At 40.4% G+C, this 13,486-nt stretch overlaps 1 protein-coding gene across 1 annotated transcript; it reads right to left on the bottom strand.

Annotated features, from left to right (window-relative positions):
• Positions 1–9,543: 9,543 nt before the first annotated feature.
• On the bottom strand, positions 9,544–13,061 carry SULT6B1 (sulfotransferase family 6B member 1). Its single transcript, XM_066180298.1, is given in 5 exon segments — positions 9,544–9,695; positions 9,698–9,768; positions 10,765–10,889; positions 11,961–12,032; positions 12,936–13,061. Coding segments are annotated over 5 exon segments (546 nt in total).
• Between the last annotated feature and the right edge of the window lie 425 nt (positions 13,062–13,486).

The following is a 13,486-nucleotide window of genomic DNA, read 5'->3' as shown; positions in this document are numbered from 1 at the left end:
CAGTCAGTCACAGTCACTCTGTCTTGCCCAAATAATTTTGATTGTGCAAGAGTTTCAATAGGAGAGCAGCCTCTTTATATCACAGGAGTCTTGGCACAGCTTGGTGCTTTTGTTCTGTCTCAGGAGACAGGTTTGATGCCTCTATCTGCAGAAAGAATTAAAGTTAAGAGTAAGATCTCACTACAAGGTCATTCCATAAACACAAGAAGGGGACAGTGGCATCATCACTTTGGTTAAACAAAGAGAGAGGACTAGTCCCTGCTGCTTTTTTTTTTTTTTTTGTGGGGTGGGAAAGAGCAAAAAAAGGCATTCATCAATGTCTGACCTCAGGGCATTGAAACACTGAAATCCCCTGGGATCTACCTGAAGGAAGCTGAGATTGTATTTTAAGGAAAGCAGTGTAAAGAACGAAATGGAAAGTCCAGTATGTTCCTCATATCCTGTAACCACTGCCAGTACCTAGAAGTTGATAGCTTCATTCTCAGGACTATTGCCTTGAAAGTAGAAGTGATGAAATTACATACAACTACAGAGATTTTGCTGTCCCTCAGGATTTCCTCCGTAATTCAACATTTCTCTCCAGTAATGCTGCAAAAATATAAGGGCTTTTTCATCTGCACAGAGAAATGTGTTGTCACAATACAAATAGTAATCTGACATTTGCAGGGCAGGATCATGCCATGTTTTGCTGAAGGGAATTTTGATAGGTCTTTTCATGTTCTACTCTTGACCAAGCCTGGCAATCAAACAGATGGAACAAAACGAGCACTTACTGACTAAAGCAGTGTCAGCCCCTCAGCAACCCAACTGTGTTCACATGGCACAAAAAACCAACACAAAATTAATTCCCTCCTGTTCCCCTCAATAGAAAGAGACTTGGAGCATTTTCCAGTATACAGGGGAGAGCACTTAAGAGGTCAAACTCATCCCCAATAGACTGATGCCAGTGCCCCAGCAGCAGCTAATTCTGAGAGTATATATCTGAGAACAGAATGTGGCACTGCTCTCTTCTTCTATTCAATTTCAGGAAATGTTTATCATACACATAAGGGGAAAAAAAAAAAAAAAAAAAAAAGGGTTTTTTTTGCTGTAACAATCCCCAGCATCCAGCAATGCTCTCCAAAGATAAATATAGGTCCAAAGTTCCCCCCCAACTTCAAAATAGCTCCTAAATAGAGTATTAATTGTATAACACTCTTATGCAAAAATTAGAAAAAGGTGGCCCCAAAGACATCAAGCACATATCCCCATAAGATGGTTCACTCATATTTAAGGGGCCAAAACCACAAATCAATTTTACTGAATACATGGCCAATTATTCACAGCATCAGAATTAACAAAATTAGCATTGTAATAGATTTCTTCAAAAGGGAACTAGTATAATAATTACACAAGGCATTCTAAATGGGAAACAAAGCCAACTACACATTTCAGAGGTTATTTTATGCAAATACTGTAGCTGTAGCATTCTGAGAATACCATTGTAAGCTGAATTGTCCACTTCTGATACTATAAATAATTGCATACCCATTTATTTCTAAAAACCTATTATTTATTTGCAATTTCTTTTGTCCTTCTAAATGGTATGAACCCATTTAGAGAAACCACCTACATGACAACTTACCAATTATCCTTATAAAACGTTGCATTGCTTTGGATTAGCTACACATATAATTAAATGCCAATTAACTGTTGTGTTCATATAAGTTAGCAAAAGTCTGTGAGCCCCAGCAATACAACATTGCATTTAATTCTAAACAACTATTTCTAAAAGAAGGTGATTTCTATATAAACACCCCAGAACACAATAAAATTGCATTCAGTTTGGCATTAAAAAGATTAGTGAGTGCAGGTGTCAATATTTAATGTGCAAATAACAAATGCCATTTTCCAGACCATCCCCAAACTCATTCACTGCTTCACTCTTCCAGTGCACCAATATTGCAACCACTCTCCCATGAGCAGCTCCATGATGCCATGCATTTAGTCACCCTGTTCACCTCAGGTGACACTGACATTTCACAAACTGGCTTAGAGTTGGCAAGTTGGATTGCCCACACCTATTGCATCCATGCTGTGGGACTCTGCTTTCCTCTGGGTTACACTGCTGAGCATCAGTGTCACTCAGAGGGGCTGGTCCTTGCTGATGTGGGTCCTCAGACCTGCAGTAATCATGACTCCCAGAATGGAGCTGACTCCTGCATGGCTAGTTTGTTCATGTCTGTGTGCAAACCACCCAGCAAACATTCAATATGTTTCCTTTCAAGCTCCTTTTGTCTCTTTACCTCACCATAAAACTGCTGTAGCATCTCAGCAGCCCCTGTGCCCAAGACACTATGCCTGGCACTGCCTCAGGGGACAGCCAGGGCAGCTGTGGGGTGCAGTGGAACCTGCCAGGGGAGTGATATGTTGCCACAAGCGGGTTACAGACGGAGCAAGCAGGATTCAGCCCTGGAAGCTTCCACAACTTCTGAAAGACTGCAACATAGCTGTACCTGAGCTATGGATTGTCTTTTCCTCTGATCCTCAATGATTGAATGCTGGGCTTTGAACAGTTTTCCTTCTGAAGCAAACTCAGGCTACCTGTGTTATCATTATTCTGGAGGGTCTGCCATGCCAGCAAACAGCTTTATATTTACAGCATTTAATAATGATACTTATTCTACTCATTACATAGCCATCTTTCTACATTCACGCATTTTTCTCCTCTTTTGGTGCCCTTGGGCTTCCAGCAAACAATTCATTTGTAGGCAAAGCACTTGTATGGCCCTCAAATCGTAAACCATTCAAAACATGGACAGTGCAAAAGGCAACACAAGAGAGACCTGGAGGGCCTGACTAGAAACTGTCCAGAAACTGTGAAATCACCCATGTATAAAATACACTGTCTGTCTCTTGTGCTTCAGATTGCTGAGTTAAAATAGCAACAGTCAGGGCCCAGGGGCTGGAGAGGCATAAAATGGCCTGCAAAAGCAATTAAGTGCCACAGAGACATTTGGACTTGATAAGAACAGAAGATTGTTTACAACCCTGGTTACTCCTGACCATGAATACTGGACTTTGTGTACAACAATCACCTGAGCAAACCCCGGCACTCCGACACATTTGTTGCTCTGCTGAGACTCTGGAGGGCACAGACCCTTCCCACAGGCACCGTTGTGCAGGTGGCTTTCCTGAGGCTTTCTGCTCCAAATTATGATCTCCAGGCATATGGGAAACACACTCATCAAACACATACAGCCTTCAGAGCTGATCTCCCTCTGTACCCTCTTGGTTTTATGTGGTCCTGATTCCCCACATGCCCCCATGCCATGTTTTTTCTCTCTCTGGCAAGAACACAGTCAGGCTTTACTACAAGAAAAACCCTTAGGAGTTTGGGATTGAGACAGAACAGGGAACTTACCGTGCTTTTCACCACCAAGTGACCATTGCTCACCCCAGGCAGGCTGGCACCCTTGGTCACCAGGAGGGGAACAGACTCCCAGCTGTGTTTGCCCCAGCTCCAAGAGCTAAGCCGCATCTTTCGAACATGGAGAACAACTCCTCTCACCTTTACAAGGTGGCCATGTAGCACTGGACAGCCCAAGAGAGAAAGCTCCTGCAGCAGGAGAGCCCCAAGGCAGTGGGCTGTGGCAGCCATGGAGTTTTACCACTGTTCCCAAGGCAAGGGGAGAGGGGGTTTCCCACTGCAGCCTCCTCTCAGCGTGGCAAGGGCCCTGGGTTCACACCTGCCATGACACCACCAGGTGTACCCACCTGGTTTTCCAGGGATGGAGGTGCATGGAAGCCCAGCCTCCACGAGGTCTCACCACATCTTGTTCCAATAGCTGTCTGTGAGAAATAAATAAGAAAGACAGAAGATTATAAGTGTTCTATTTTTGGTTGTTTGTTGGGTGTTTGGGGTTTTTTAACATTTATTGGGATATCTGTTTAATGCCTAAGATTAGTATTTCATTTTTTCCTCTGATTATAAATATATTGCCTATGGACATATCAGAAATACACAATAATGCAACTATGAGTTATTTACCTGCTGGGGCAATGCTAATGAGTATTCTAGCAATGAAAATGGTTTCACTGGCTTGTAAAATATAAAACAGCAGAGAACTCACTGGAGACCCCACAAGCATATGTCAATAAACCTAAATTGTTCATAAGTACACAAGCCTTCCAAGATACCAGCTTCCCAGCCTTCTTTCATTTCCTGACCGCTCCTGACTGCCTCACATTTTGAGCAAAGTCACAGATTAATTTTCTGTCTTCCTCAAGCCCATAAAGTTTTTGCAGAAGCCAAATAATCATATGAAAAGCATTTATTTCAGATACAAACTGAATATTTTATTGGCTAATACTTCATATTTCCAATTGACATGCATTGCAAAGTGCACCAGCAATACAGGACAATTGTATCTAAGACCATAAACATCCAAACAAAAATGACATTTTACCAGAGTGCTCTAGCAATGCACTCAGACACAGCACTGATACCGTGCGCTCTCATTCAGAATGTTGCTGCTCTTTGTTTCTCTCCTCTACATCAATCCTGACAATATTAACATCTGTAATAATCACTAACCACTCTCATTTTGACACTTCCAGTGTACACTGCCAAGCTCTGCAGGGTGTTATGAGGAAAACAGAAGGTGCTAATCCCCACCAAAAGTCCTTCAGCCAAAATTCAGACCAATGTTTGGACTTTAACAAAAAAACCCCAACACAAGTCCAAGAATCTCTAGTCATAAAAGCATTTTGATTGATGCAATTCATGTCCCTCTTCATTATAAATCCATTTGGCACCCTTTATAACAGCTTAGCCTCAGAAAAAAATATTTTATGTTCCTGTAGATGTCATATGTGCCCTGTGCTTTTACAGCACTTCTATTGTAATTCAACATTAATTATCTTTCCAATTGATGTACTGCATAATGCTGCAATATGAAATGCCCACATTTTGCAAATCACAAAATTGAGCTCAGCTTCGTCTGCTTTAATTGTATTTTACTTTTATTATAATTCAATACCAGACTTCTTCTCCTTCTTGACTGGGTTATTGACACCTTGAACACATGCAAGAGAACTATCTTCTGCATAGAAAAAATACATTTATTCTTTTCCAAGAGCAGACCTCCAATTTCTTTTTCAATACAATTTAGATATACTTTCCTGCCTTAGGATCATTACTGAATAGCTCATAAGGAAAACTGAGGTGACAGAAGTACTAATAGAACAGCATTTACCAGTCACCAGAAATGTAGATGTCATAAATACCTACAACTGCTGCAATATGGTAAGTGTGAAGCAGAAGACAAACACAAAAAAAAAAAAAAAAAAGGTGATATCAAAACTGTGGTCAAAGAATGGAAAACGCCCTCTTATTTAGATGCTAAATGATCCAACATATTCCTTAAATGTTGTGTGTCAAAAATATAATTCAAACTTTTACTGCTGAGTACCATAATAAAAACCTAAAAAGCTAAAATATACAGAGAGTATAACATACAGAAATGGAAAATACATATACAAAATTGCATCCTTCATTTATGATGGATGAGTTTTCACAATGAGGAACTTAATTTTACTGTTTGTTTGGTTTAGGTGTTGTCAATAGCTGCAATCTTTGTGAGCTACTGGATTTGACCTGGTGGATAATGCCACTATCTCAAAGCACCTCAGTTCTTCCTCATCTTGAATGCGCTGAAGTGCTTGAAGAAGGTACAAAGTCTCACTTTCTCCAGTGACATTACGTCTAGCTTTCTTCCTTGTTATCCCACCATGCCATTTTTAACAGAACCGAACTTGTAACACACAGAAAGCTGCAAAAATAATCAGTTGACCCTCACACTCATAGATCTTATATTCATTCTTTAATGCCCATCACTAGCTGGCAATTACTGGGTATGTGAATGTGCCCTGGGAAGAATGTGCAAATCAGACAGAAGGAATTTTAGAACATCACCTATTAAACATTTCCTCAGATAGCTAAACAGCCTCATTTAAAATAAAATTGCTGGTCAAAAGGTCTATTTTTAGTATGTTGAAGAGCAGCCTATTAGGTTCTTGAGACAGGATTTCCTCTTGAACTGTTTTGGAATACTTCACTGAATTTTAAGTGCACAGGCTAGCTATTACTGATCTATCAGTAATTCAGACAACCTATTCTAACAGGAAGTAGTGCTCCTGCTTCAACATCATCCTTGACCGAAGCCTTTTGAACTTACTTTTACTAATTCCTTAGCAATGATCTTGACCCACTGCTGCAGCAGGTACAGCTGAGGCAAATAGCCATGGAATGCTGCTGCTTTTTCCATGCCTATGTGAAGGTTATAGGGAACCTCAGATTTATTTAAGATAGCTTCAGTGACCAGAAATTATCATTTGTTTGGTATTAACCCACTTCATTCTGATGTGGTTTGATTCTGTGATTTCTATTTAGCTCTTCCATCCTTGCTGGTACCTCACTTTTGGTTTTCTTATTTTAAGTGACCATTAATACAGCTTTTAATTTTGAAAGAAAATTCACAGCTGCATTGATCCTCACTTCCCACCACATGAATGCCAGTCTTCAGGACTGTCCTGGGTTGTAGGATAGGATGTGCACAAAGTATTCTATCACCATCTTCATGAACTGTTGAATCCAGGTGGGGCAGTATTTTCCCAGACCCCCTCCCTCTGGACCATTATCTTCTGTTAATGGCCCATCAAATGCCTTGCCCATGACTTGTAGATAACTCCCTCCAGGAGCTATCTCTGTTTAATAGGCCATCAAGGACCCCCTGCATGACTCATCATCCTATTGTGAGATGCTCCGCCCAGGGGCAAGAACCAAGCATTCTCACCTGGATATTATCTGGGGTTTGAGACAATACAAGGGGCCCTTGTGGATTCCCAGAGGAACAGAGCTTGCTACAAGATCACTGCTTCAAAAAGACCACCTCATCTGGACTGCTTCCATCACTCTGCTCAGGTACTATTCTGATTCTGTCAGTGGTCTTTTGTATTATTGCATCTATTTTATTTTACTTTCTTTCCTTTCTTCCTATTAAATTGTATCTCTGACTTGGAGCCTCTCATTTGTTTTGCTTTCAAACCACTACAAGGACACTGGCATCTTAGCAAGGCAGCTAAAGGACCAACAGCTGGAGGGTTTTGCACCATCAGTGAGCTGTGCACAGGTGTCATTGCGGCAATAAACGTGGCTAGAACAGGAGAAGAAAAGTAAAGGGTAATATGTTGGGAAACACAGAAAAACAAGATTTTGTGGAGACCTGAATACAAAATGACAAGATGTTCCTAACTATGCACTAAAGTTAAGCTGTCTTAATCATTCCCCTGTCACTGGCAGACTTTGAGAAGGGGATTCTCGCTAGCATTGAATGGCTGGAAGTTTGTTGTGTTTACCACCAGCTAACAAAGTGTGCAGCAGATGCTCCCACAGAGTTCATTTGTGTCAACACTTCAGGTATCCAATACCTCAAGTATTCAACACCTGAGTTTTCACTCTGGCCAAGGCACATCTATCACAAGCAATTATTTACCAGACAGAACCTGAAAAACTATGAGAAAGAAGACTGTAACCTTCTCTACTGGCTAAATTGGCAACTGTGTGTCCATTATCCACATATTGTTTCTCCGAGCTCTTTTTCCCCTGGATTCCTTTTCTTCAGATACAAGGAAACGTCTTTGGTAAGAAAAAAAAACAGCTGCCAAAGACTAGTGCTTAACCAGCCTTTCAAGAGAAAACTGCAGCCTGAAAAGACACCCTTTTATGAGGCCATTCAGTGTTATACCATCTTGTGCACATTGGTCTTCTGGCTCCATCAAGGCACAGTCATTCTGTTCTGGACAAAATCAGTACAAAGTTCTCAGACAGACATCCAGAAAAAGTCCACATCCTGGCTCTGAGATCATATGTACCACATACTTCATGAAGTAACCCAATCAAAACCAGGTAAACACAGATAACCCAGGCAAAGGCTCCATTTCCAGTGATCTCAAACTTTTGAAAGAAAGAAAAACAGTATTGCTGAAAGGGAGAGAAAATTTTCACCACTAAGGTCCTTTACTTTTTTCTTACATTGATCAGCACACAGAAAGGAGCAAAATGCAACTACAAGACTTTTGAAACTTCATTTTACACTATGAGCCTGGAAATTAAAATTATATTTGAACCCCATGAACTTAGAAATTAAGAATCTAAATGACACTTCATGATTACTTTAAAACACCTCTTAGAAAATCACTTCCAACCTACTGAATATATTTCCAATGATTTCAGCAGGTTTAATTACTGCATATATATTCCACACAGGATTCTACCAGAAACAAGAAATCAAAGCTAAAAATCAGTGTTAAAAACACAGGAGGCCAAAGCTCTACTGGTTGTTCAAGAGAGCTCAGTGGCCTCCAATGATACAAACTGTACAAGCAAGGACTGCTTGCATAAATTAAGCCAGCAGAAACAGGTTTGCAAATTGCATGGATATTTAAAATTTTTAAACTGGGTGTCGTCCTGTTTTCGGTTTTATTTCCTAGAAGTGAATGAAAAACCACCTGAACATTAGTGGGTTTTTTCTGCAAAGGATGTTCAGGCCTTGCAATACATATCATATTTAAACTTCACTCCCAGCTAAGCTACTTCTAAGCACACCATGAATTTGGTAACCAATTTTTGGTTCTGAGCTTCAGCAAAAACATTCTTCCAGTCTCCAAAAACACCTTGACTATACAGAAGAAGAAATTATTAACCTTGACTCTAACAGCCAAAGAGTATCATTTAAAACAAAAGACTAACTTTTCTCTCTTATCATATTTCAGAATAATTTTTTTCCCATAAGAAAAAAATCTCTGACAGAAGAATACACAAATTTGCATTATGTTTCTTGTCTTCAATAGAATGTGAACATAAAGCAACCACGGGAAGTTACTGGTCTGTCTTCATAGCTCTGGCATATATCTTGTACAGCTGCAGAAGACTAGAAAAGGTGACCAGCAGCTGTGACATCAACCCAGAAAGATCAAAAGTGGCTTTTAACTGCAAGAGCTTTGTTTGTTGCAACCAGACACTGATCTAAGGTACCTTTAATCTAGATTTTGGAGAGCCCATAGTTGGGGATTGTCTGAGGTTCTAGCCTGATCCATGCCTAAAAAGCATAGATCAATCTCTAGAGCATCTGGATTCTGTGAGTTGACTGAGGTCCACAGGCAATCCTGAGGGTTATGTAGAAAACCCAAGAAAGATCTGTGGAGGCACTCAGTCTACTGGCTATCCCCAGTAGAAGAAACCAAGATAAAACTCTTCTTTATTTTAGTTGGTGCTTACTGCAATCCACAACGGAGGGTGTGCTACTTGTAGGGCACTTCTGCTAATCATGTTATACAGGGCTTTACTGAATGGTACTGGCCCTTGGGTGAAATCAATTGAGATTTCTGTAGCACAATCAGTGTTTCTTAAACAACACCCAGCCTTGAAAATTATACATAATTACTAACCATTTATTGATCCAAATTCCTGTTTCCCAAGACAAAGAGCTACCGCTCTGGCATTCACCGCTCTGGCAAAACACAAACAAATTTACCTTCATGGAAAAGAATGAAGCCAACAATACCATGAGTCTCCTGAGCTTTAACACTCACTGGCTGGAAAGTGTGCCTTCCTGCAATGGCCTGGATCTGTTCAGCTGTTGGTGAGAATCCAAGAATGCAGCCATCTGCTTTACACTGGCAGCCAGGTTCTGAAAGCAGTACAGTGAGATGTGCAATATGCTTCCTCTAAAAAAGGGAGTTACCCACTTGGGATGTGCATCGCCATCATCTACTAATTTCATTCACTGCTTTCTGTGTTGCATTTCTGTTTTCTGGAGCTCTGCTTCTGCATAGTCAGACTCAACTGGTCGCTAAAATCAACTTGATTTTGCTCTTTCAGAAAGCTGTGCCATTTCCTCTTAATTTCAGCAGATTTCAAGGAATGGGCTCAGATGTGTTTTAGCTGTCAGTAAACAGCATCTGCTTTACCCCTTTCAGGTCTGCATATGTTATGATTACAGTGTTCTTATCTTCAATGTGTTTGTTCCAGGTGACTGCAGGATCAAAACAGCATCCCTAGCTGACTGTAAAGAAGAGAAAAAAGCATTGGTGTGACCTTTCTTTCTAACTGGGTACTTTCTTAGGTACAACTGAAGAAGTGCCTTATGTTGCCTGTTGGTTGCATCAATGCAGACAAAAAGAACAGCCTGTGCTTTCCATGGTACTGTCTGTACAAGAGAATGACAGAGGCTTCCTCTGAACTTTTGTAGGTAAACAGTTTCCACACATAAACATGAGTCTCACTGTGTGCTTCCTGTGACTATACTATCATGTAAACATATTTTAACAGACAAAGCCTGACATCAGCCTAAATCTAAAATATAGGTTGCTAATGAGGTATTTGGCCTAATGTGGAGAAACAGTAAAGAAACAAACTGCCATTTCATTTAACACTTTGAACCTGCACCATTTCCTCCAACACTAAGTGGCAGAATGTTGACCCAATGCCTTTGTCCAGCTGCCATGCAATTTCCTCGCCCTTTGCAGGAAGAGCAAATACCCAGAAGCAAAGCACCTTTTGGACATTCTTCCCTCTGGCATTCAGCTGCCTCCTCTATTGTGACATAAGGCCATCAAGAAATTAATCATGGCACAGCTGTTTTCCCACTGGCCCCATTCAGCTGTTTGTAAAATATTTTTTTCTGTTGCTTTTTCAACTACAATCAGTATCTGTAAAAATGCAGATCTGTCATGAATCCTGAAAAGAACTCATCCCTGGAGCTGTAACTGGGGATGCTTGGCACACTGTTATGGAAATGGAAAAATGAAACAGCTGTATCTTTAGGGTTTCAAAACAACACTACCATCTGGAGTGGGAGAAGAGGTCAACAATTTTAGATCACTCATTTACCCTGGCAACCAAAGTGAGAGTAAAACCAAACATTTCGCAACCAATAACATACTGGGAGCTATAAAATATCTTATTGATCTTTATTAATATGAACATTTTATTTATTAATATGAACATTAATTAACATGCAGAACAAAATTATAACATAATCATAATAATGACCTAATCACCACTTCTAAGGTTTGTTTATGTCATGAAACAACTGTGGAAACAAGTAACTGGTAAAACTGTAATATTGTCATTGAATACTATCCCATAACTACCTGGGATCTGGGAAATAGTAATGAACCATTTCCTAACCTCCTGTCAGGAAAAGCTCCTTTAGAAAACCACAGCTGTTACAATCATTTCCCATTCTTCAATAATTTTCTTGAAGTCCTTAAGAGACTATAATCCTCAGAGAAGCATAACCACTTCTGAAAACACACTATACACATTAAATTATATTTTGATTGCTATTAAATATTATTTAATTTTTTACATTTACAGATACATTTTATTTTTTCCTGCCTCACGCAGGAAAAAAGAACCATAATACATGTAAAAAATCTCTATCCCTTGACCAATTATTCGTTTTATCTGTGGTGCATCATGGAAGTGCTAAGTATCTGCCACTGTTTAATGACCAAGTACCAGAAACACTGAAGATTTAACCTCATGACTCTTTGCAAGGACACTGCTGCCACATTCATTCCCACCATGACTGTGCATAGAAAAGAGTTGCATAAAAAAGGAAATCATGACACTCCAGCAAATTCAGAGCACTGCAACAGCTCTAGGTATGTCCTTGCTTATGTCAACTCCAATACCCCTGAGGCTACTGTAAATTGTAGAGGGTGGTAAGAGAGCCCAAGTATCGTGAGATACAGATTCTCCAAGTTGTTTTCTTTCAGTGCAATCTGAGAGAATGCATTTTTTTGCACTGCTTGGGTGCAAAAAAAAGGATATGCCCCAGAATTAGTATTGCACACTGATACTGTCAGAGAGATGAGGCTTGTTCTTGGAAAAATAAAAAAACCAACCCAACTCTTTCCTTGAAAATAGACTTGGGGAGGCAATTATAATTCAGATGTGTTATCAAAATCCATAGAAATGGAACCTATTTTATCCTCTTCAGAATTAAACAGAACCAGAAGAGAGAACATGGTTTTTTTACACAGGTGCAGCAATGATTTGTGAGAGTTGCCTGTGTGAAAGAGCCACTAAACAGAAGGCATTAGTCATCCAGAATTATCTTTTATCCCATCTCAGGAGAAATAGCCTTGCTTGCTGCATGACTTGATTTTAATAAATTTTCTGCAGGAGTGAGAAAAAAAACAGTTTTTAATGGTTTGACAATTTCTTTTCACTAACATGATACTTACCTCCACATTTAATAAAATTAGTTCTGTCCTTACACGTATACCCTGGACAGTTGTAAATATCAAATCATTTAAAATCTAGATAAGCCATTTCATACTTGCGCCAAGAAACCCAGAGAACCGAATAAAACATGTCAGAGGTTTAAATAAGATGTCAGAGCCTTCTCATTACAAAGTTTAATTTGGCATAGGAGTCATCAAATGACAACACCAAAGCACTCAAATGATTATTAACAAAGCAATGATTTCCATTAATGAGATCCTCAACAACATTGTAACTGTGACCCTCCTGACTCACTAATAACTGAAGGCTAAACTGACTCAACAGTGCACTTAATATTTTTTTTTTTAATATGTTCATAACATAATCAGTGACAGAAACTGACGGGAGCTTTCCTGTCTTTTACAGACAGAAACATAGGAAGATTCCAGGTGGGAGAAGGAAGGAATTAGGAAGAAACTCCACTCATTCTGCGGAGCAAAGTGTCTGCCTCTCTCTGCTGCCCTGGGTTGGGGGCGAAGCAGAGTCATTTATTCAATGTCACTGCCAGTGCACATCCTCAGCTGTGCCTGTAGCTATGTCCCTAAAGCAAGAACAAGTGCTGCTCCCCCAGACACCTGCATCCTTCCCCACCCCTCACCCATTGGAGGGCATCTTGCAGTAAAGCCTCCCCCATACTGCATCCCATTCCAGCATGATGAGCCTGTGGCCGGCTCCTGGAGCTGCCCCACGGAGCCAGCTTCCCCAAGGCTTCCATGAGTCCCATTTGCCCCACTGCTGCTCTGCCGACTGCTGGCCCGACAGAGCAAGGGAACAGCAGAGTGTCCACCTTGACCCACAGCACCCTCCCCGTGTCCCTGTGGGGAAGCGCTTGGAAAGGCTTCCCAGGGCCCCACAGCGATGGAGCTGTGGAGCTGCCACTGCCTCCTGTGGTGAGTCCCATGTGAATCCAGCTGCCAGCTGCACTAACATGGAGAACACAGTGGAAACTTGCGCTTTTCAGGAAAAGTTATTCCCAGAAAGGAATAAATTCCACCCTATTTTACATAATGGGCCTCAGAGGCTTGGGTGGAAGCAGATGATACATTTCATTTATACAGTAACGTATATATAACATGTACACATTATACAATGTCTTATAATACATTTATCATTTATATACTACCTAATATCATGCTTTTACATAAGACT

This window comes from Chamaea fasciata, unplaced genomic scaffold (assembly GCF_029207755.1).
Source record: "Chamaea fasciata isolate MVZ Bird 193981 ecotype frontalis unplaced genomic scaffold, bChaFas1.0.hap1 SCAF_3, whole genome shotgun sequence".
Taxonomy (NCBI): domain Eukaryota; kingdom Metazoa; phylum Chordata; class Aves; order Passeriformes; family Sylviidae; genus Chamaea; species Chamaea fasciata.
This window is presented reverse-complemented; position numbering and strand designations above follow the sequence as displayed.